Consider the following 25749-nt stretch of genomic DNA (forward strand, 5'->3'; position numbering starts at 1 on the left):
AATACATACAATTCGTACAAACTACTAAAACCAAGCGAAAAGCAATAACTTACTAAATAGATAACTCTACCCTTGTCGCAGTCCTCGGCCTCCTGTCACTTATGTATCCCACAATCTAATTCACTCTCATCTTGTCATAGTCCTCAGTCTTCTGTCACTTATTTACTCCCTCAACTAACCTCGATTCCTGGTCAGGGCAAGTTACTTGATTGAGGTTTTTTTCGAGGTTTTCCCTCAATCCAATATGAGCAAATGCTGGGTAATTTTTGGTGCTGGACCCCAGACTCATTTCACCGGCATTATCAAATTCATTTCATTCAGACACTAAATAACCTAAGCTGTTGATAAAGCATTGTAAAATAACCTAAAATAAAATAAAACTACACTATGGCATGCCTTTATTCCGTGTATGAACTTAACTTGAGCAAATGTGTTTTCGAGTTCATTCTCATCTTCCATATTAGATAGCGGTAATACACGAGCAGTTAACTTTATAATCGTTTTGAAAAAAGTCTTGTACCAATTTTTTAATCTCTTCTGATATGGAGTACAGCTGTTCACTCTCTTAGTTTTTGTTTGTTCTTCATTTTCCACACAATTAGCTTTTTCAGGACAACCTTTCTTTTGCATGGACTTGCTGGAAGTGAAGTGTGAACTCGTCTTACAGTTTTCTCAAATGTTTGTGATTTGTATGGGAAATGAAGAGCTATGGACATCTGCTTTCTAATTAGCTTTTTTTTCTTTTTTATATTACACACACAGATGTTTTCTACTTCTGCTTTCTCCTTGTTGAACTCATTATTTCTTTCTCTTTTTCTGCATCGTCTCATACCTTTCTTCGGCTATTTTATGTGCAGTCCTGAGTTAACAACTGTCTTGCCTTCTCCCCTTGGAAATCTTTGCCATGCTCTAACGACATCTGTTAGTTTATAACTTCTCAATATGAGGCGTGACTAACGTAACAAAATTTTAATGTTACATGAGTCACATTTGGATGTTACGTTAGTCACAGTAATATTTAAAAACTGTTTTTAAATTTAAAATTAATTTATGGCTGATGGCAGTCAGGATATGTAGTACTAAGAGAATGTTGCATTTTAGTTTAATAAATATTATACATATTTCAGAAAATGAGAAATATTTCATTTTTGTGACTAACATAACCCAAGATTTAGTTTGTATTCAATATGTTACAAGTACTTACGGATTCAGAGTAGTATGCAAACAGAACCACATACTACAACTAGAATACCTGTACTAACAGTAAACAGCATAGTTATGCAGACACGATCAAGTCATGTGGTTTTTATCGTGCAGTTAGCAAGGTTATCATCAGTTATGGTGCAAAACGTATTCATAACTCACTCCACTCTCCCAGAGGAATGAAGCGTCACAGAGTGTTTCTTTCACGCAGTATTATCAAATTAATGAAGTTCTAGTAACATATTTTATTATTAATAATGTTCAGTTGATGGGACTAGCACTTCAATTTTTTTATATTTATGTCTGCTTTATCGTGAAATGTCCCTATAGCAGGACAAAGTACAACTTACGAAAGAAACTGCAATGTTGCTTTTATTCTGTGAGATGGAACTTAATATGCCAGGTACAGAGGATGAAAACAGCTGCTATTATAAATGCCGAGTCTTTGTTAGCACTTTAAATTACCTCACTGTATGATCGAGAACACCTTAACATAACTTTTTAAATAATTAATTTATACACACATTTTCAGAGATGCTTTAATTTTATGCCAGACAACCAATTAGTATTTAATTAGCAAATTACTATGTCCTGAAAGTTTTTCGGGTGAGGTGAATGGTATTGTAGTTGAAATAATAAGATAAATTACTTGAATTCTATTGTTATTTTACACGTGTATAAAGTAAATTTAAATATCATTGGTATTGCAGCCAAATTGAACAAAAAACTATGAGCTAAGCACATTGTTACTTTATATTTCATACACAATGGACAAAAGATTTGCTGATAAAATTTGAGTACCTACATAATGAGATTATAAGCCTTTGAGGACTGAAGTTAAGTTCAAAATTTTACAAACTTCATATTGACAACAAAAATAATTCGTAAATAATTTTTGTTTTAATATTGAGAGACTCCTTGACATTTAATAATACCTCGCATTACCGTATAAAATGTTAGGCAAACATAATTACCTTTAGCTTAACAACTATGTACAGTAGTTTCCACTTTCAATGGAGAACTAAATTCGAATTATGTTATATCCATGCGGAATTTGTGATGAATGAAGATGATGTTGGGTAATTTAGCAGAGTGACTGGCAGGGTTGATGTGGTCAGGCCAAAAGTGGCCCGTAAGTGCACAGTCTATGGACTAATATTTGTGACATCATGCACTTGCCTGCTACAAAAGTCAACATTAATTTTCTAAAAATGTTCAGTTCTACACCTTGTAAAATGTTTGCTATGGCAAATCTGCAAATATCGTTTAATATTGTTACCAACTGAGGTTCCATCTTTTGATGTATGTAAGGGGGGGGGTGATGGGTGAAATTTCTATTTTACAGAATTTTTTAATTAGAGATTTTATATTTTATACACTTCATCCCCTTGCTATAAGTATTCTTGCATATAAGTTTCATTATGATGGGTGAATGGTTTTTGAGTTAAAAAAAAAAAAAAAAAAAAAAAAAAAAAAAAAAAAAAAAAAAAAAAAAAAAAAAAGGCAATTTCAAAATCTATCACCTCTCACAAAATTTAAGTTTCATACAATATTTCTGATATGGTTAGAAAATAACAAAGTATTCGGAATTTTAATTTAATTTACAAAACTTAGTACCAGAGTGGTCTGCCTAAATGACAAAGTATTCCTAAAAAATGTAACAATTTGAAATAATAAAAGAAGAACATAAACATGAATTTAGAGAACATATAATAAAAGTATAAATAATTGAAATTAGCTATGTGTCTTTATATAAATTATATTTAAAATTTTGAATAAAGGCCATAAAGCCAATTCTTTACAGATTGTCATTGGTAAACTGAAATGCCCACAAAAGTTTAAAAACAATTTGTTACTGTTCCTGGCTTACATCTATAAATGGAGAGAATTTTTCTTTTAAATATGAAACTTCAAAATTTAAATTTTTAGGCCACTAACTTAAATAAGTTTTATTTTTTTTAATTTCGAAAGTATTTAGTTTATAAAAAAAACCGTATTGTGTTTTGTTAATCACATTATATAGAACATACAGCAAAATTTCATATTCCTAACATCAAAATTATTAGAGCCTTTACACTTTGAACATGAAATGTGTTGAAAAATAAAGTGTGATAAATCAACTTGTAAAGTTAGCATGGAATTGAAATCCAAGGATGCAGCCATTAAAATATGACGTAATTTTTAAGCTTCCAAGACCTCAGAGCACTGAAACTTGCATAAGACATAAATCAGATCATCAGAACTTGCTGATTCAGGGGAGGGGGGACCGTTAATTGATTTTTTTCTACTGAAAATAACCACAATTTCACCTGTCTCTCCCTTAATTTATTTAAATAACAAATTTAGAAAAGAAAACATGTTGTTTTGAAGAGAAGTATAATGTTAATTTTCTAAAAAATGTACAAGAATTTGCCTTAGTTACTCAATTTGTAAAAGTTTTCTATGGCAGATCTGTAAATACCGTTTAATATTGTTATCAGTGTCTTATGTTCATTCTTTATTTATTTATTTATTTATTTATTTATTTATTAATATATTAAGGCCCTTCATCAGTAACATATTCACGTTACTGGCACTGATGCACCGAAGCTAAAGCAAGAGTCCTGTGTACACCTCATGCTAAAAGTACCCAATTAATAAAAAATAATATAGACGTAATCCAAATGGAACCAGACAGATATTCTTAGATGAGACACTCACAAAATGCCAAAGATTAGACAGGGATGCTGGAAACAATCTTAAAATTGATATTTGCATTATCACATTACTTTTTTATACTTTTTACAACATCAATTGTAATAGGTATATCAGGTGTATAACACTCACCTGAGCAAATATCCTTGGTGTCATATAATTAGCAGGGGTGTCCATTAGATTGCGAGCCACATTCTGTGCCTGAGCCTTGATCACACCTCTTTCCCATGCAGTCCTAGACAGTAACAGCACTTTAACATTCATATTCTCATAAAAAAGAGAAAAAGAAACTGTCTTAAGGCAATACTTGACCAGTAAATAACATACACTATTTGATGATTTTTGTGATGGCTGAGAGCACTGTTGGAGTGCTTTTACATCCCTTACTTGGATTGTCCCTATTGCCAGAGCCAAGAAAGATATCCTGACTGAATGTTTCATTTTCTTCAAAAGACTATTTTATTTTTAATTATTAGCAAATTTTTAAACTTCAATTTTTTTATTTCAATATTACGGTATTTCTGCTATTTGTATGTAGTTTTGCTCAAGACACGTCAAATCACAACCAGACAAAATGGTTCAGTACTTTTTCTGCATTAGAGAGAATTCTTTTCCTATTTAAGGTGTTGAAATTTATTATTCAATACTGTACTTTTTCTGCTGTAGAGGAAATTCTTCTCCTATTTCTAGGAGTTGAAATTTATTGTATCAATGGAGTACTGCCCTAAAATTTGTATTATTTTTGAACTCCCTTTGCCCCCTTTTAAACATCCATGCACATTTGTTTCAAAGAGCGATTCAGGAAAAAGAGTGAGACAAATACAGAGGAGAAAGAATGTGTGTTTATATCATATCTATACATGATATTTCTAAGTCCTAAATTCACTTATACAAATTTTACAGAAAGGAAATAGTAAGAGTTTCTTCCCATTAAGGCAAAGAAATGTTAAAAAGAAATTGATGAAAATAAGACGACAAGTTCCCTGATATTGAGATGAGTAAATTTTATGCTGCATATGTAAAATATCTTGAATGTTTCAATTGAATTTAATTGGAAAAATGTAAAATTTGAAGTGAAATTCAGATAAGATTGAGTATATTTGTTACAAACTTGACACATTCAACCAATAATGGTAATTTTCTTGAGCAAAATTTCCTCTCAAGCATTAGAACACAATCGTAATAAATTTAATTAAGATTAAGTGCTTGAAAAATGACTTACATTTTTTAATTCATGTAAAAATTCGGAACAAAATATTGCAAATTGTTATTACTCGCACAATTTTATTTATTTTTGCCTGATCATAATGATTAGTCTATATCGAGTTTGTCTTAAATGAATACACAATGGACAGATAAAAGACACAGGCTAAAATGACTAGTGTAATGTCAGTTTTAATGCAACATAATTTTCAGGATTATAAGTTACATAGAAATTCACGAGTATGTAATTAAATTCAGTAAAAAACTTATTTGCTTTGGGATTATTTAACCATTCTCAAATTGACTATGCTAATTATTATAAACATAATTATACAAAAGGGGGTAAGAAAAAAAAAACAGATGCGTTATATCAAGGTGTTCTTAACTTTTAGTTACTTGTACAGACCCAGAAACAAATTTGAGCAACCTGCTTACTGAGCATGTGCAGTATGTTATAACTGGAACTTGGAAAATTCAGGTGGCCCAAATTTTGTTTCTGTGTCTGTGTGACAATCCTACTCTTGCCATGCTTTGATGGTTTCCTTACAATATACAGAGTGGGCGAAAAGTTCCACTACACCTGTTTACTTTTCCTGCAAAACAAATCTGTTCATGAAAAATATGTTGGTGTACTCGTATGACATCTGGCAGATGTATTTTGAGGTGTAATCATGCAGAATTTCAGGGCTGTTTTGATAAGGTGCCACCAAGCAACGCTAACTTGTTTAAATGTGAGAGAAAAGCTTTCAGCACAGGATGTGTTAAAGATGTGATGCAAAGTGAGAGACCTTTCACTCGGCAAGAAACTGTTGCTATTGCTGCGGAGTCATGATGAACAATGTGTAACCATATGAAGAAAGACTTGAAAATGAAATATTTTCGCCTTGTGACTGTCAATGAATTAACATGCAGAAATTTGGACAGATGCATGACATATGACTGTATCACGTTATTCATGGTTTTTTTTGGTATGTGATCACTCGTGGACCCACACAAAAGCCACAAGTCTCTCCTCCACACTGAAAACTCTCCTATTCACCTCGTCATCTTACACTCTTGAAATGGCTGGGAATTTCTGTGTTATGATTTCTCTTAGGTCCTCCAGATGTCTTCTGCCATGACTACATCTCGAAATAAATCCACCAGATATTATACAAGTATCACAGACACACTCTGCATGCACAGATTTGTTTTGCAGGAAAATAAACAGATGTAATTGGGCTTTTCACCCACTCTGTACTATCATCTTCATCATGAGTTAGCGGAAACTAATGCACTTCATAACAACCGAAAGAAACCAATTCCACAAAATTACTATGGTGAAGTGTTTTCTGCACAAGAAACCACAGTTATTTCCTGCAATCTGAATCAACATCAGAGTTTTTATGTATATTATTCGTAAGAATAAACAAGCACACACAAGTTTTTATCGAGTTTCCAATGTCATGATAACTGAATCATGAATTACAGAAACCTCACATGTCCATGTGAGTAATTTTTTTCAACTGACTTTCTTAAAAAGAGTTGGTATTTTAAAGTGACTATTTTTTTTATTAAAGCATAATAATAAGTCCTAGTGTTTGACATACATGAACTTTTTTTTTAGTATTTTCTAAAAAAAAAAAAAAAATGCATTGCCTGGACATGTTTCTTTAAAACAACTTTTAGGTCAAGAAGACGAAGGAGGACAAGTTTCTTTATCTTATAAAGAACTTTAAGTTTATACTAATGCATTATGTGAGGTGAGAATTGGCACTGTCTGCGATTTTGTTGATTTGTCTATTTTACATAGTGATACATGGCTGTCATAATTTGAGGTGCTGTGTTCATTGATTTCAATGGTTTAATGCTGTAAAATTTTAGAATGTACTGCAGAAATCAAGTTTCATGAGCATATACATAATTCTCAAAGTTGTTGTAAAACTACCTCTTAAAAGGTCATGTACACCAATGAGGGTGAAAAAAATGTATATATTTTTTTTAAATTCTTTAAATGGCATTCGTTTTTAGTTTAGTTAACATGATGTATTGATATATAATTTTTTTAAATATCACCAATACTTCTCTACTTATGGCCTAAACTTGAGGATGTGTCATTAAGCAATACACATCTTCCATAAGTTTGTAGCTCATTTCCTATAACTAATATTTTTTTAAACGAATGACTTTGTGTCAAATGCCCGGGCATTAAATAAAATAAATAAAAAAATACTTTTTGAAATTGTTTCCCTGATAACTCCTACAATTTTCGAGATAGTTTAATGAAATTTTGCACGCATGTGAACGATAAACATAAATAACAACAATAAAAGAACAATAAAAATTGACCTTTATCACTGTTATAATTTTACTAGTTCTTATTTTATAAAATTTTTATGCACCAAAAAAAAAAGTGAAAATTCTTATTTCATTAAGGAAAAAGTAGAAGAAATATTTTTCATTCATGTATTGAAATGATACAGGTCAGTTTTGTTAAGACATTAATTACGAATAAACTGAAGTAAAAAAACATTTTTAAATATTGAAAATTATATTACATATTTGAGAAATGGTTTTTCCTAACACAGACTGCACCCACCAATTTAATGAACCGTACACTGTTAAAGATAAATTTATTTTTAATTCTAAACGTTGTATAATGATGTAGAATAATTGTGTAAACACTACACCGCAAGAAGTTCAAGTTAGGAAGTAATATATTTTTTAATATTACTAAATTTAGACAGGCTAGTGGTATATAGCTTTTCTCTCTGAACTTGGAGCGCAATGAATCTTATGTGTGGACATTTAAATCAGCTTGTTGTTTTCCCAGTAGAGTTGGCAACATCACAACTAGGCCACGTGGTACAATAACAAAACTTTCAGAACTGACTCGTTCTTTTAAAAACAGTACATGTAATGCTACAATATAGTTAGTTTTAGGATTTGGCTATTTCTTTTTATTACCATAAATTTATAATTATGTCATTTTTTTTATTGATTAGCTTCATAAGGTGAAAAAAAGGGATATACCTTTCTGCTTCATTTTCACTACACAACTGTATCTGTGGAGCTACTTTTTGTTTCTGTTTGTCTTTGAAACCCTGATACAACCACAGTCCCAATGTAGCTCCTTCAGCAGCTGCTTCTGGGTTGCCCATTCCATCCAATACAACTTTTGTGACACCAACTTCCTGTAATTTCTTGCAACCTTCTGTAAATTAATAAAATGACATAAACAACTTAGAGAATTAAGTTATTACCGTAGTTACGAAATATTTTATCATTACTTTTGGGAATATTAAGTCTCGCTAGTGTTTCATGAAATGCATGCCTACCATAATTGAAGTGTTATGTTAGCTATATGTTACATGACATTTAAATTTATTGTACATGTTTACTCAATAGTGTACCTGATGCTGCAATTCTAATATTTTCTAGTTTTTCATCAATTTCTTCTTGTTCATTGTATCCTGCATCTTCAGTTCCAAGACCCACAACAGCAGTGACAGGGAATTCTGAATCTTGGTTATAAAACACTTGGCCTTTTCCTTTCTTTATACTCGGTCCAGCTCTAGAACAAATAAAGATTTTGTTTTACATATCAATAGCTCATGATAAATGTGGCGGGAATGAACTACAAATTACAGAGTGATTCAAATAAAACTCATGCTTTTCTTTATTCATTAATTTGAAAAGGAATACATAATAGAGATGAGCAGAGGCTGGGCTTGGGCTGAGTTAATGCTTTACGCAGGTCAGATAAGTTGCATCATCATATCATGCAGGCTTGTACTATTCATGGTTGTTGCTCCGTGGGCTACAAGTAAAGCATACCTAAAAGGAGTAGCTTAATGATGTAGAGCTGTAGTTTCTGTTGTCAGTTCAGTAGTATCGACCATAGCAGGTAGAAGGAATGCAAACTATCTGCTCTTTCTTCACAGTAATTTGAAGTAAACGAGAAAGGTACATACATTAAAGAGCCTACAGTAAAATCCCTCGTATCCGGGACCCAAATAACCGGCAATAACGGCACTTTTGGTAGGCCAAAAAAGGTCATTTATGTGAAAGGGGAGAGTTGGACAAAGCTGTGAGTGGTTTTCGTGGATCGCACATGACACATACTGTGTTTACTCTTTACATTGTTCATGCGTGAAAACAGACAGAAAACCACGTTATGTTCCTTGGGTAGATCGAGTAGCGTTGATAAGTAAGAGAGAGCTAGAGTGATACTGGTGTGGAGGATTATAATAATAAAAATATAATAATGATGAGGAGAAATGTTCATTACCATGAGTAATAACTTAAATAAAGCTGCAGTGAATATTTGATGTTATCCAATTCATTATGCGATTTAGACATTCCATTGTAAGAAATTCATACTATGAATGTTAGTAGTGCCAGAAAATTGCCATTTCATTTATTCATTAACTTTCTATTGAAGAACTGATGTAATATGACATAAAATAAATGTTTTCTCTATATTTTAATTTTAATATTTGCATGTCATGTGAACATTTAATGTGATAATGCTAGTATATTATTTTCAAAATAATCAGAGTAACATTATTTATAGAAATATATTATGTTATGAATAAAGTAAAGGAATTTATTGTGTTGTTCTGCATTATTTGGAAGAAGATGGTTAATGTTGTACAAGCGAATCTTTTGACATAGTAATAGATCTATTGATGAAAGAGGAACAGAAAGAGGAAGCTATGCCATCTTTCGAGTTCAAACTGTGTGTGAAGGAATCGTTGAGAACTGCAGTCAGGCTTTGTGGCTCTGTGGGCTCTCCGTGTTCTCCCATCATTTCCTCCTCTTTATCGCAAAGAGGACAATTTGAATCATCTAGAATTCCTATTTTATTTATTTAACTAGCTAGCTAGTGAGTACAAATTTCATTTATAAAACAAAAATGTTTCTATGTTTTATTTTATTAAAATGTTTCCCTAAAAAATCATATCTCATTATTAGCCTGAATTTTGCTACAGCGGACTTCTGTGGAGCTTGAGGGATGGCTCAGTGGCACTTGATATACCTATTACATTCATTCACGACCAAATTATTTTGTGAGGCACAACTTAAAACACTAATACTGGATTAACTGATCCCATAGGTTCCTTATTGCACGAACATAGGCTTGTCATACTGAATAAATGCTAAAAATACAAATAATAAAAAGTAATGATAAAGAATGCATTCCTACACGAAACTTTCTATTTACAAATGAAGTCCATTCTTCGATCCTTTGCTCGAACAAATACTTTGACAACTCACTGGTTGAAGCTTGTTGAAATTCCTGCTGTATAATGGCCATATCAGGCTGGGATGGGCCTAAGTTCTTGGCACAAACTCTTGTCATGATTTAATTGTTTCCAAGCACACAACGAACACTAATATAGCTAATTTCACACTTAGAAAAAAAACAGCAAGAGAAAATTATTAATAATAATCCGTGGCGCTACAGCCAACGGAGGGCCAAGACCAACCAGCTGGCTGCTGGCCTCACGGCCACATGCCGAAGCAGAGGTGGAAGATCATCCAGCCAGAATGGAGGTATCATGTGGTTAGCATGATGAGTCTCCCAGCCATTATAGCTGGTTTGCGTAACCAGATTTCACTATCTATCAAGTGCATCACGATGCTGGGTGGGCACTGGTCCCATAAATTGGCCGAAATTTCATGAGAAAATTTCTTCCCCCATGAGGACTCGAACCAGTGCGCATTCCGTAATGCGAGTCCCAGGCAGAATGCCTTAGACCACGAAGCCACGGCATGGGACGAAAATTATTAATATCACTCAGAATTATTACCAACTGATATGAATAGCAACATGAGAACATGTATTTCGTATTGTTGTTCCGTCTACAGCAGTGTTACCAACATTATTTTTCCAGTGATTTAAATCAAACTTTAGTTTTTGCAGGTTACATGCTATGTGCATGTGCAGAAAATTGACACAGAGGCTTTTGTGCTGTAACGGTAGCTTCTCCTCTCATTCTCTCATCCTCCACAGCCAACACACAGCACTCTGCATGCACTTAAAACCATGAGTTATCTGCATGTACAAAAGATGGACGCGAAAATTACGGTGACCAGGCAAATGACTAGACAACTTACACCTCCTTCCCTCTCAGTTAAACCTCAGCCATTTGCTCACTATTGCATATAGAACTGTTCATACTGAAAGCATTCACATTTCGCAGTAAGTTTATACCTGTATGAAAACTCGTAAAACATTACGTTTTGAGCCAATAATTTCAAGCAGAAATGCTTTATTATTTTTTGTGGGTAAATAAAACTGAACAGAGGGCACATGTCCATGTGTTCCTTAATGCGAGCCACAACTGAAATGGCTTGTGGTCTGATGATAGCATTCTATTTTTTGTCTTTGGTCTTGTTTTACAGTTCCTGTTTAGTTAGGTCTTTATATAGGGTCCTTAATATATATGGCTGCTTAGCACGGGATCTGACTTTTGGGCAACAGATCATCAGCCAGTAAAATGCTGTCTACAAGGGCAGAAACAGAAATGGATTATGAAACCTACTTACAGTAGATGTTGAAAGTGTCCTCCTTTCGCTCGTATACAAGCTTAATCGCGAGAATATGCTGTCACTCATTTGTCTAAGCTTATCAACTAAAATTTTTCTTATTTATCTTCAATATTAACCTGGAGTTCCTCTAATGTGTGTGGATTCGTGCGAAGCATTTTGTCTTTCAAACTACTCCATAAATAAAAATCACAACTGGTTACATCAGGAAAGCGCGATAGTCACAAAACAACAACAATTACTCTATCATCGAATACCTCATTTATTTTATGTAATGATTCTTGAGCTGGAGTCCTGCTGAAACCAATCATACAATTTTTCCTCTTCAGTCAACTGTTGAAGAAATGGCATTCAGATTAGCATTTCATACCAATCTGCATTTATTGTCTCATGATAAAATATTGAACCTATTATTTTCCTTGCACTTATTGCACACAACATACAAATTTTCTGGTCATAATGGGGGGTGGGGGGGGGTTTCATGCAAAATTACAGGTTTTTCGAAAGACCAATACCGACAATTTTGTGAGTTCACACACCCATGTAGAAGAAACCAAGATTCGTCTGAGAAGAAAGGGAGCTGAGATCAGTTTCACCACTCTGAACTAAATTCAGAAACCAACTGAGGGGGTCAGCGCAACAGTGGTCTAGCCCTCCTCAATGCGAAAAATTAAATATTGAGCCTTCTGTGGATTTTGAAGTGAAATATCTTCCTACGAAGTGGAATAGACCAATCCACCATTATATAGCTTGTTAAGAAGCATGTAATTTTTCCCCCGAAAAATATCACTCATATATACTGTACATATAACTTTAACTACATTAAAGGAAAATGGCTTAGACCACTGTTGCGCTGACCCCCTCAAGTGCAATAAAGCGCTTTTTGAACTGGATCACCTTCTCGCAAAGCATTAACACATATATAGGTACTTGTATGATTTAATTTTTAGTAACTTTGTTGCATGTCTTGCAGAACTGAGAAACGTTTGTGTTGTACAAATTTAGCTATTGATTTTGGTGGTGAACACTCTAGACTGGCTCTGATTTCATCCAGTTTTTCCTCTGCTAAAACTGTTCTTGTTCGGAAATGTTTTTTGTCCAACACTGAATTTGTGGTTTCATATTTATCATTAGTCTTTGTGTAGCACTTCTTCAAGGGGGCATTCCATTGAGATAACTTTCAATCAATTCTCTTTGAACAGAAAGAGCAGAACTGATTTTACTGTAAAGTAACTTTCATAAAGAAAAATTCGTTCTACGGTACTAGATGCACCATTTTCAATACATGTCTTACTACCACAACAACTCTTTCCACTATTGCATGCATGCCAGTGAGTGCCAGTGTGTCCTAGAATGATCCTAAGATTACAGATTTTAATGTGAAGGAGAGTAGAGTAGGGAAGAAAGTGTAATGTGACTAAGGCCAGTGTCATTTCCCCAGGACACATATACCGTATATGCAGCAGCTATATATATTTTAATGATTCTGTATTTCTGTGTTATTAGTAGTTTTATGGATGTGAAGAGTAGTTGTTTGTTTTTGTTTTGAATTATATTGCAGCCTATTTTTTTTTTTTGTGTATGTGTGAAAAGCAACAAACTCGATTACAGTAGTGACACAAAGAGCATACCAGAGGAAATTTGGTGTTCGTGACTGTCCAGACAGGAACACAATATTAGAGTTGGTGTGCAGTCACTCGTAAAACATTAAGGCATCTGTCGCAAGAGACAGGTCTGAACTTCGGGGATTTACAATTAATTATTGAAAAGCTGAATCATATCTTTCAAGTTAGTTAACTGCAGCCAGAGTGGTGGTATCATTTTACGCAAAATGAATTACTGATCTCTTTTATAGCTGTAAGTGTGAAAACAGTAAAGAAATATATGTTAGTTTTATTGCTTGCAGTTATAATGTAAATCTTTTGTTTGGTTACAAGCTTTTTATTTTTGTACATATGACATTTTGTAGGCATTCAAGAGCGTAATATCTCTTAATTTTATCACATTCAGTAAACAAACATGGTGTCTCACAGAAACACTCTACTAAGTGTTTTTTTTATTTTACAACATTTATTAAGGTTTCTGTTACAGCAATGTAAAAAATGTAATGGATTTAATCACTTTTTATTAGTTTAATTCAATATAAACTGTAAGGGATGATGATATTCGTTATAATACATAACTATGTTCAAAGTTACAACCTAAATGACAGATGTTTGTAGGTGGCTAGGTTTGTTCTGGGTTTAAATGGTTCAATCATTGTATACACCGAAAGTTTCGATAATCGTCGCAGTGGAAAGGATTAATAATAATAACCGAAGCTCCAGTGTTCAAGAACATGACTGTGAATGTATAGGATTGCATAACTTCGTATAAAAAAGGCTCTGGTTATTTATCTGTGTGCGTGCGTGTGTGCGTGTTTTTTTTCTGAATTCGTGCATAGCTTTTTATTAATGTGTATTTTCTAAATTTTTTAAAACTCACGACGTTGAATTAGCTAACATATTACTTCTTTAAAATACGGATGTCTCAGTCTAATGTAATCTACTCACACGTCAGCTTTTATATGCACAGCAACATACAGCTATCAGTCATGTGGTGCGCTGAGTTGGTACCAGTAATATGTTATGTAATCACTCAATTTAACCAAAAACATACTGAGACTACCAGCCATCCTGTTCTATACATTTTTTGACTTGACATGTTCTCCATCACTCACTCAAGTTCCTGCCAAGAAAGAGAAGCAATTTCTTGAGGATATTATGTTTGAGATATACTTTAGTGCGTGGTTTTATCGTATACACTTTATTTTTTAGTGAACTCCCCCCCCCCCCTAAAAAACTAAAGGGGTGAGGTCGGCTGATCTAGAGGCCGCAGATTAACACTAATGATTCTGTCCTGGAATACTTGATTAATTTCCTGGAAGGAAGCATTAGCTATATGCTGTGGCAAAATACTGCTGAAAGAATACATACTTTCGTTCCATCTCAGTTAACTCTTGAAAAAAAGGGATGTAAAATCAGATTCACATACCTCCTTGTTAATTGTTTTTCGAAAAAAGAAATAGTCTGACATTTCTTTCTCCACTCATAGCACACCATACACCAACTTTCTCATCATGTAGGAGAGCCTTGTGAACAGTGTCTGGTGTTTCAGTGGACCAGTAGTAGTAATTTTGTAAATTTATGTAGCCATGAAGATGGAACTAAGTCTCATCAGAGAAGAAAATAAGACATGGGTCTATTTCTCCATCATGCACGTTATTCACAACCCATTTACAAAATGTACGCCCTTTTCCAGGATCACCTTGGTTAAAGCTCGTAACACACAATAATTCTGTTGATTTACTTTTAACAACTTGTAGCTCTATGCAGGAAAGAACGAGAAATTCCCGCTTGTTGAGCAAACCACCTAATGCATTTTTTGAGGAATTTTCCAAGCACCAATGCAGTTTAGTATATCTGCTGCAAGTTCATAGCTGAATCTTTTCTGCAGAGAACACATTTTGGTACTGTATACATTCCAATTCTGAATAGATGCGCTGCCAGACAGCCATATCCAGTTACCAGTCTGAAGAGCCACTACTGTTCTTTTTTGGAGAATTAGGAATTAAATTTGTTATTCATTTATCTTTGTTGTTCACTTTAACACTTATATAAAAATATAAAACTTTCTTAAAATTAAAATGTTAAAAGTGTAGCAGCCCTTTAATGGACCTCATTAAAGTACAAGTATTCATTAAAGTTCAGGTGTTCCACCAATCAGAAAGCACAACTGTAGCAATATGAAAGCGCAAGTATCGATTATTCTCAGATATGCAATCAAAAGACAACTAGCGAAACGTCACAGAGGCTGGAAATCCAATACTGTCGCAGAAGGTTATGTTCTGTTACTATAATAATCAGCGTTAATTGTCAATAATATTCAAATAAATTCAATTTGTCATCTCGTTTTTCAATGTCTAAACCAATTTCAAGGTTATATCAAGGTTAATGTTTATTTTACTCTCTAGATTATATCAAGGTCAATGTGGACATTTGTTCCTCAGAAAAAATCAATACTTTCGCGTCTGCGCACATCTCACAATTTACGAGCTATTGCACAAGGTCAGTTCCACTCCTCAGTCAGATAAGAATAAAATGAATACTTCTGAATAATTTCAAGTTAGAAATATGGTCGAGCATAAAAAGTCGTATGAAACTTGACTGTAATGGTAATTAAGACGCTCGTATGAAAATTATGAAACTCGCTTGCGCTCATTTCATAAACATACTCGCGTCTTTATTACTACCATTATAGGCTCGTTGCATAATGTACTAATTTAATATTGCTTGTTTATCATCTTTATTAATAGTTCTGCTGTGAATAATATGAAATCTCAGAATGAAATCTCTGTTGGATTGAGTTCCCTTTCTTTGTCAAAAAGTCCTGCATTTTCATTTTCTCTTAATCCATTTTTAAGCAACTATTTTTGTAGAAACTTAATTTTGGTATAGATTTCTCTCTCTCGCTCTCATCTTCTGATGTTAATGAAACAATAGCCTGAATTGCAGACCACTAATCATAAAATATAGCTGAAATGAAGACAAATTGGGAAGAACACTTCATGTCATGTCTGTGGTGTTGAAGTAATGCCTGGTATTATGTGGACATAAAGCATCCTTCTTTTCTGGCAGCCAACTTTCAAACAGGCTTTTCTTATGACTCGGATCGTTTTGTCGTTTCATGCATTAGGCACATGACAGTGTTCATGCTAAGTTCTTAGATGGCAGCATCAGCTCCTTTAGCACAGAAAGTGAACCTCAAGCATTTTTCTGCTTGGTCTCCAATTGTTGTCAATCTATCGACAAATCCATCAATTAGCTGTCATTAAGTTAGTTAGTCGTCAATTAGTCTATATATATGTGAATGAATGAATGAATCACGATAATTAAAGTAATTTTCATTAAGTTTCTTGGTTTCATCACTATAATATACTAGTAATCTTAAATAAATTTTAAGGTAAATGAGTGGGTATATTATAATAACAACCTCTATTATATTCATCACATAATTTTATACATATTTATACACACAGCTCACAAAATACATTTACAGGACACTGACAACTCACAAAAGGCTCTGAACACAATTCTGGGGATATAACTTACAAACACTTTGACAAATTAGCAAAATATCACCATCATGAGATGATTTAATCACAATCACATTACATTAAATTAATATGCCTCTAGTATATGTTATGATACGAACTTTGGAAAGATTAAAGTATTAAATGCTTAGAGAAATTTCATTTCATATTATAAACCTTGTATGATTTTATTATAAATTTAGTAAGATAATTCATGTTCTTGAATTTGGCACAATTCATGTACTACTAAATGTAAAATAATCTTACACTAATAGAAATATAAAAGCCGAAATCGATGTATAAAGTTTCCAGAAATGTCTTTATCACAATTTTCTTTCCACACACAATAGTATTCAGTCATATAGCTAGAGATATCAGTTTTTTTATTTAATTGTGATTTTGCGAAATGGAAGATATATGGAAGAAAGAAATAATTATCTATTTAAAGATTAATCTGTGGCACCACAGCCTTTGAATGGCCCAGACCGACCAGTCGACTGCTAGCCTCATGTTCACATGCCAAAGCAGAGGTGGATGATCATCCAACCAGAATGCAGATATCATATGGTTAGCACGATGATCCCTCCAGCCATTATAGCTGGCTTTTGCAACCGAATTTCGCTACCTATCGTAGCTCCCCAAGTGCATCACGATGCTGGGTGGGCACTGGTCCCATACACTGGCCGAAATTCATGAGAAACTTTCTTCCCCTTGAGGACTCGAATCAATGCACATTCCATAACGCGAATCATAGACAGGAAGCCTTAGATCACGACGCCACGGCATGGGACTCTATTTAAAGATACCATGCCAATAAAGTAAGGAAAACCACAACAGTTACGGCACCGACATTTTTAATCTGGGAAGGAGGCAGAACTTAGTTAAGGTGGACAACTGTTTCTCCTTTTGTTCCAACACCACTGAAATTGTTTTTGGGACTAAACTGGATATTTTAAATAACAAAGGTGCAAAGTGCCATCGTCTGTTTTCTAAGAACTAATACTGACTATACATGTTCATAAATATGAAACAGAAAAACTTAAAATTGTTATGCAGATGACTGCCTACTTTACTGTTTATTACTATCCCATTAGCAAAGATTTCGATAGGTAACTTTGCAAGAAGAACGATTAAAAAAAATCTAGATGTTAGTGTACTTTTATACTATTGTGTATAGTAAAGTAGAATCATATACAATTTTAAGTTCTTAAAATTAATTTCTTCCACTTTCTTCTTAAAGAGATCGTGAATGCCAGGACATTGCTATAGCACAGTAGATTCAGTTCATTTATCTTTTGATTTTTTATGCCTTACAATATGTTTAAAAAAAATATAACCATATAATACAAACTGTTCATACACAATTATGCACTGTCCATTAATGACACAACTAACTACAATAATTGATAATTAGGAAAAATGAAATAGTACTAATACAAAGTATAAACTTTGTTCCTGTTTATTAAATACACGACTTACTAAATTTGCATACTGTATCTCTTATACAAGTATAGGAACAAATTGATTATGAAATATTTATTGTGATGAGTAAGAAAATATATTTTGTATTAATTCATTCTTGTAACATATGTAAAATACATTTTTTTAAGTACCTGCACACTAACTCCCAAACATTTCTTTGTTATAATTTCCATATAACTTCTACCCCCCAGAATGCAACTATCACAATTCAGAACAGATACCAGTAATGATTTCTGTCTCTTATTACGACCATTTGTGGGTAGAGAGGTACCATATTTTTACTGGTACATCAAAATGAGGATGCCTAAAGTATTTCGACCATCAAAAATGAGAATACCCAAGCTACAATAGGCTATACACTCACTTCTGGATATGGAGAAGAAATGGACAGACAATAAGAAATAAAGCAGTGTTGGAAGAAGTGAGTGAAGAAAGAATGATGCTCGAACTGATCAGGAAGAGGAAAAGAAATTGGCTGGGTCACTGGTCGAGAAGAAACTGCCTTCTGAAGGATGCACTGGAAGGAATGGTGAATGGGAGAAGAGTTCGGGACAGAAGAAGATATCAGATAATAGACGACATTCAGATATATGGATCATATGCTAAGACTAAGAGGAAGGCAGAAAATAGGAAAGACTGGAGAATGCTGGGTTTGCAGTGAAAGACCTGCCCTTGGGCAGAACACTATGAATGAATGAATTTAAGTATTTTTTTAAAAAGGCATCACTTTGCTCCATGGTTCACAATATCTGTTTATCCAGTTTAATATTTCCATATTGTTAATACACAAATTATACAAGTAGTTTAGGTTAGTTCAAGTGCTCCTTTGAATCGACATAATTCTAAAATCAAATGAGTTAATTAGAGCAAAAACTATGCAAACTGCTGTCCACTAAAAAAAAGAAGTGCTTATTACATTTTCGAGACCTGACTTTTTTGTGTGAAAGAATACTTGTTACTAACAAACAAGAGAAAGTCAAGTGTTCCTAATAAACAGCATATATATATATATATATATATATATATATATATATATATGTGAAATAAATGTGCATCATACCAAAACTTTCAAATATATCAATCATAGTACTCTTAAAAAATTAATTGTGTGATACCAATTATTAATTAAAAAGCATTAATGGATCGTAAAGTAATGTGTCAACTAAATGCAATATTGTGAAATGTGAAACTATATATATATATATATATATATATATATCTGAGAATGCAAATTACATACATTCTATCAGCTAAAAGTAAATTCCGAAAAAGTCACTTTTCTGCTATATTGACATATTTTTCTTACTCATCAGAAAGAAAATTCTGGTGGAAAAAACTTAAAATATTGATTAATTAATTAACAGATTATAGATTCAAATTGAACAAAACATTTCAGATAACTATACAATTTATGTCTAAACAATGACACTGAACTACAGAAAGTTTTTAGACATGTATCTAAATGAATTTCTAATCACATCACAGGGTGGCCCCACATTCATTGTTGTATGACATCACATAACATTACAGATGGGAGCAACAAAAAATGAATTTAAAACCCAAATGTCTTTAAAATGAAGTTCACATACAGTATATTACCAATGTGTAAAAAAATATATATGATTATTATTATTAGCATTATATTATTATCAGCATTTTATTTAAATTGGCACCAAACTAGCTACGCTGTTGGTGTCTATAACAGATATGCACACATTAACACACATGAAGGACCAATTTCATAAGTTTAATTTATAATTACCTGTTCAATAGTTTCCTAACATTATTGAGGGAAAGTATAACTCGTGTGTATTAAAGAGAGTTATGTGAAACTGATGAGAAAATGTATTTTCGGAGGTTAAAGAAAATGCCTTTCTAATACACTGGATTGTCATATATTCAAAACAACTTTAACATGAAGCAACCCTTGATCACTGATTTTCCACTAATGAATTGTACACAGCATTAAATAACTACACTCCTGGGTAAAAATTTAGCTTTGCTTCATTATGTGATATCAGTGCTTCATTGTATGATAGTTGATAGTATGTATAGTGTAATAAAATATGATGTAGCTACTTTTATCATATAGCTACATGTAAATTTGTGCATAAATATCAGTTATACACAGAGTCTCTAAGATGCGCAGAAACTAACAATGTATGCTGCCTCAGCCGAAGATGGCATTCTCTCTTGTTAAATCAGTCCTGAAACCATGGCAAATGAAAACATACTTACCATATTTATTTACTGATTTTCATACATAAGATGCTGGAAATGCCTTCTTTTGTGTGCGATTCACAAGTGCACTCTCTGGAACTAATTTCCATTCACACGTCGAATATTTATTTACTGATTTTTTGGGTCACTTATGTTTTGTATACTCTGTGAGCTACACATTTTAAAGATTCTTGCAGATTGTTCAAGCTGGGCACCTATTTCATCTACTTTATTTAAGTCAGAATGCGAGGACTACCAGATTTTTCTTTATTCAGAACGGGACCTGTTTCTTCAAACTTTTCCACTGATCTACGGATTTTGGTTCTGTTAGGAATTTTTTCACCTGGAAACTCACGTTGATATAATTGACACGTTTGTATAGGAAGGTATCTTTAATACTTCTTCACAAGAAACACTTTCCCAAAAACTGTACATTCAGTATATGACTACCAGTTTGTATAACCAATCGTCTGCTCATCCTCCCTTCCTCCCACCCACAGGTGATAGTGAATGAATCATTCCGAGTTCAGTGCGAGTTATAAGCAGTGCATCACATTAGAGACTCCTTGTATATCCTGAAATAAAGGTACTCTTAAAAAACCGAAATTAATTTTACGCATGTGATGTGATATGGTATGTATGTATGTACAATATGCACATATACATACATGAACATAATTTTATCACACGTGTGTATCTGTGACAAATTTTGCTCAATGTTTAGCATATTTATCTAATCTGCTAGATGTCACATTTTATTTCAGAGGGATATATGAAAGGTCCTTCCTAGAGCGTACAAGAGGAATGGTGAATACATACTGCCACACAAATTTCAGCAAAATATAGCATATTAGAAGGAGAAAAAATAGTTTTATTCAGACTCAAATCACTAGTCTCCACCTTATAAGCTATAAACTATAAAGTGATTCATAACATGTTTATAATTTTCTTCGGAAAATAATATTATATTCATTTAGTACATTATTTTTATCAGAAATATTTTAATTTGACTTCTCAAGACTGCATCCAAAGTGACCCGAAATAATTTTTTGTGAAAAAAATATATTAAATTATTATACACAATTTCCAACTTTAACCTTACATTTTTCAAAATTTTCTTGATGGTATTAAAGATAAACACAATTTCTAATGTTTAAGTATACCATAAGAGATTTTCATTTAGAATTTTTGGAATAATCACAGTAAACAAACTTAAGGATGCAACAATTTAATAAAAATATTTAATTAATTCTTAAGTAAGCAGATTTCACACAATATAGTTTATGTAGAGATGGAGTCCATGATGTAATCTATTTGTGCTTATGTACAACTTATTGAGCCTTTTAACTATTTGAACAACGGGAAATATTTACATATTTGGCACAATATATAGATAGACTGATGAACAGTAATAAACCAACACTACAACTAGATTTTAACATGTAACAGTGAAACATACATTGAACATGATAAATGGAAGTAATTAATAATACGTCACATATAGGAAATATATTTCATTAAAGTATATTTATAAATGTAGTTAATCACAATCGTTAGGGTTGCCAGGCCATTGCATATGAAACTAAAAATTTTCTAATTAAAAGTTTGATTTCGTCTTGGTGTCTTATATATCACAATTTGGGGTGAAGAAACAAGATTTCCACCAATTCATAATATAATATAAGCATTTAACATTAAACAACAATTACAGACAAAGCCTACACATTAAATAATTTACAGTAAATGCGTCAATACTGTATATAAATTGTAAGATAGTATTCTTTGAACTGACAAATGCTAATGTATTATATTGCATAACAATTTAAAAGTTTTGTAATTATTGATGCTAGCTGGAGAGATTCAGCATTTTGTATTCTGTAGCTATGTTGACAGTGAACAATTATAGACTTACTAAATAAGGAAGACTAGGCAGAGAGAGGAATGGAGCATACATCACAACTTTGTACTCACAATTCCACTGCATGAATATACAAATGATCTGAGATATTGGAGATATTTTTAAAAATCTTATTACATTATGTGGACATTTTTTAAAATAGTGAATAACTAATAATATCTCCTTTATTTCTCCTTACTAAATTAATTATTCATCCTCGTTACAAAACGATGTTGTCCTTAATGGAAGAACTAGATTCGTGGTCTTGGTGTTATCAGTCTTGTTCATTCTTTTACATTGACATTTTGAAGTTAAGTACATTTATTTATATTCAGTTTAAAACATTTTTCTTTTGGTGGTGGCAAAAACAGACAGGCATCTGTAAATGATATTTTGTATATTTTATTGAAAGGAACAAGTTCATTAGAAAATAATGAATCCACTCAGCATTTATCTTCTTCATATGAAAATTTACCTGTGATGCAATGGATTGGAGAGTGTTTATTTCAATTATTTTGTTTTCTCTCTTAATCTTTATTTAGCTCAAGCTGCTAGTGAAATATCATATCCTTTGGCACAAAGTAGGAACTTACATCTCACCAGGCACTGGAGCTGGAAATATATTACGAGAGAAATAGAAAAAACTGTCAGATATAATACCCTACTCTGTGCCTATGGAGATGTTATGCTAGTTTAAGAATTGGTGAAATGGTTCTATGGGAAGTGTGCCCAAAGTAACCTTTTCCATCACGAATTCCAACTCTTGACTTCCGAATTTTACCAACTTGTAAAATTAACACACTAACCATTCATCTGTGAGCCACAGTCTTTTTACAGAAACTAATTAAAAATATAAGCATAACTTGTACGTCTATGATATAGTTTCGTGTTCACAAGACATAAAGAATTTGAGGATGATGGAATGGTTAAATATAACTCCATAAATTATAGACAATAGTTTGTATATTTTACTGTTCACGAATGTAATTCTAATGCATTTACTTAACTGTATACAATTTTCAAACATCAGGATAGTTTTAAACATTACTTAATGTAAAGTTACTACTAAATCTCAGTATGTTTATTCATTAAAGTGATTCTAATGACTGCTGGTGTGAAGATTTCGAAATGATGTTACTGACATGCTGATCAATTTAATAGAGTTTATTCTACAGAATAATTGATATTTACAACCAGTTTCTGAATTGATTTTATAACATATACTGATATTTACAAAACAAAGCTCGGAGTTATAAATGTTTAATATCAGTTTACTTTAAGATTACCTCATTAATTTCAATGTGCATGCAGTTCACAATGCAACTATTTGAAGCCAAAGTAAAATTAAAGAAGAACGAATAAAACATTTTTTCGGTTTCCTAACTGTGGCATGTGGGCCCTTTAATCTATACTGTGTCAATTTTTGCAATGTTCTATAACAGCTCCAGGTTAAGAAAATCATGTTTCTTCCCCAAAACACACGTTACTTAGTGGACACAATTACATTGTCTGGCAACCTTAATACCATCTCAATATAACGAACAATTTGTCAAGAATATCCTGTTGTTCAGCTATGGACAGAAAAACATACTTTATTGGATTAATAACAAAATATTGTACACATATATTTTCTTGCCTTTTCGAATATGCTGGTTCACTCAAATTTAGATATAGTTGCAGTTTAAAATGTATGAATAAACTCCTAGATGGAATAAGTGTGATCTTCAAAGTTCTTGCAGATTTTATGAAATGAAGTGACAAACTAAAGCTGACAGACAGGAATTTTTATTCGAACTTATTTCGTATTTTTAAGATGAGGAATAGCACCCCATAGACTAGTATTCAATGCTTTTATTACAATAGAAAGCTCTAAAATAATAATACATATTTCAAATTTCATTCTGTACAATTCCATAAAATTGTGAAGGTCACCAGTACATTTTACAATTGAATTGATTTTAATGCAATTTCGGGTAATTTGATAATTTGTCCTACCCAATTTCGTATATTCATGTTCTCCAAAAATATCTTACTCAATTCTAGTTCCATAATTCTTAAACCTTTATACTGTAAATCTGTTGATGCTTCATGATGAATATCTGATTAAAGTATAAGCTAATATTTGGGCAATGTTTTGTGATTACTTGAATTTCATATTCTCCAAGAAGAACATTAATTTTTTTCCAGTCACTATATATAGACTACAGTAGTAAAAGTGAGAGTTTATACAAATTATTGGCATCGAGATATTTCCTTTTCTTCAGTTGTAGTTTTCCTTCCTATCATGTCATAAAAGCTTCTTTACAGATCCTGTTAAGTAAACTGTTTCGAAACTGAATTGCTGTTTATTCCATATTATGAAGAAAGCAACATCTGACAGCTTAAAAAATATTTATTGGTATTAGTCTTCATCATGTTTTATAAATACTCCAAAAACTCTAGCAAATAAACTGGCAATCAATGACATTGCAGATAAACATTAAAATTTATTAAAGACTTTCCACTTTGACATATACTGAAGGATAGCTGCTTTTACCTTTCCATTAGTAGAGAAATTATTGTAATGTTGCAAATTTTTCTGAGAAATGCATGTATCCCTGATACATCGAAAAGTCATTTTGGACATGCTGTCTCTCTATGCACAGTGATTTCTCCTAAACTATTTGTCAGATTTTGTTCATATTCAGTACCATGAGTCAATTTATTTGGGAATGATGCACATAAAATATATAATAATTTTCAGTAAAAATTAATACGCCTTTATTTCAATTAAAAACAAAATGGCAATGAACTTGAAATCCACCCAATTTTTTCTTTAAATTTTGCGTCTTGTATAAATGAAGATATAAATAAATGGGCTGCCCAGAATGTCCGCACACTCCCATGTTTCAAAGAAATTAATTGTTATATGCAGAATAATTTTTGTAGACCTCAATGATAAAAATGTTTTGCCATGTTGTAAAAGTATTTGTTACATATCTGTGAACAATACTGAAATGTTTAGAATGAAAAGGGAGGGATTTCTTTGTATCTTACCATAAATCACTAATATACTTTCGACATTTAAATACTGATTTTCATAAATAGGTAAATAATTAGGAGATATTATAATACTTTTATGACTGACAGTGAATCTGCTGTGCAACTCCCTTGAAAGCTGTGTTAATAAATTATGGTTTAACAACATTGTAATCAAATGATTGATAGCATAGTGAGCTTGATCAAATTTAAGATAACAAACAGGACATTTATATGCAGTCATTTCTAATGCAAAACATTTCGAACTGCAGTATTGAAAACCTGTTAATATACATGTATGCTGTCAATCATCTGTTTTATATTTTAAATTTTCCTTCCTTCACCACAGCCATAAATAGAACAATTT

At 32.4% G+C, this 25749-nt stretch overlaps 1 protein-coding gene across 1 annotated transcript in view; it reads right to left on the bottom strand.

Moving 5' to 3' along the window:
* Positions 1–25749, bottom strand: part of LOC138697931 (E3 ubiquitin-protein ligase COP1-like) — a 70544-nt gene that overhangs the window by 17008 nt on the left and 27787 nt on the right. The window contains exons 3-5 of the mRNA XM_069823542.1: positions 8493–8653; positions 8113–8293; positions 4030–4132 (exon numbers count right to left, since the gene is read on the bottom strand). Coding sequence (XP_069679643.1) covers positions 4030–4132; positions 8113–8293; positions 8493–8653 — 445 coding nt within the window. The remainder of the gene's footprint in view (positions 1–4029; positions 4133–8112; positions 8294–8492; positions 8654–25749) is intronic.

This window comes from Periplaneta americana, chromosome 4 (assembly GCF_040183065.1).
Source record: "Periplaneta americana isolate PAMFEO1 chromosome 4, P.americana_PAMFEO1_priV1, whole genome shotgun sequence".
In the NCBI taxonomy this organism is placed as follows: domain Eukaryota; kingdom Metazoa; phylum Arthropoda; class Insecta; order Blattodea; family Blattidae; genus Periplaneta; species Periplaneta americana.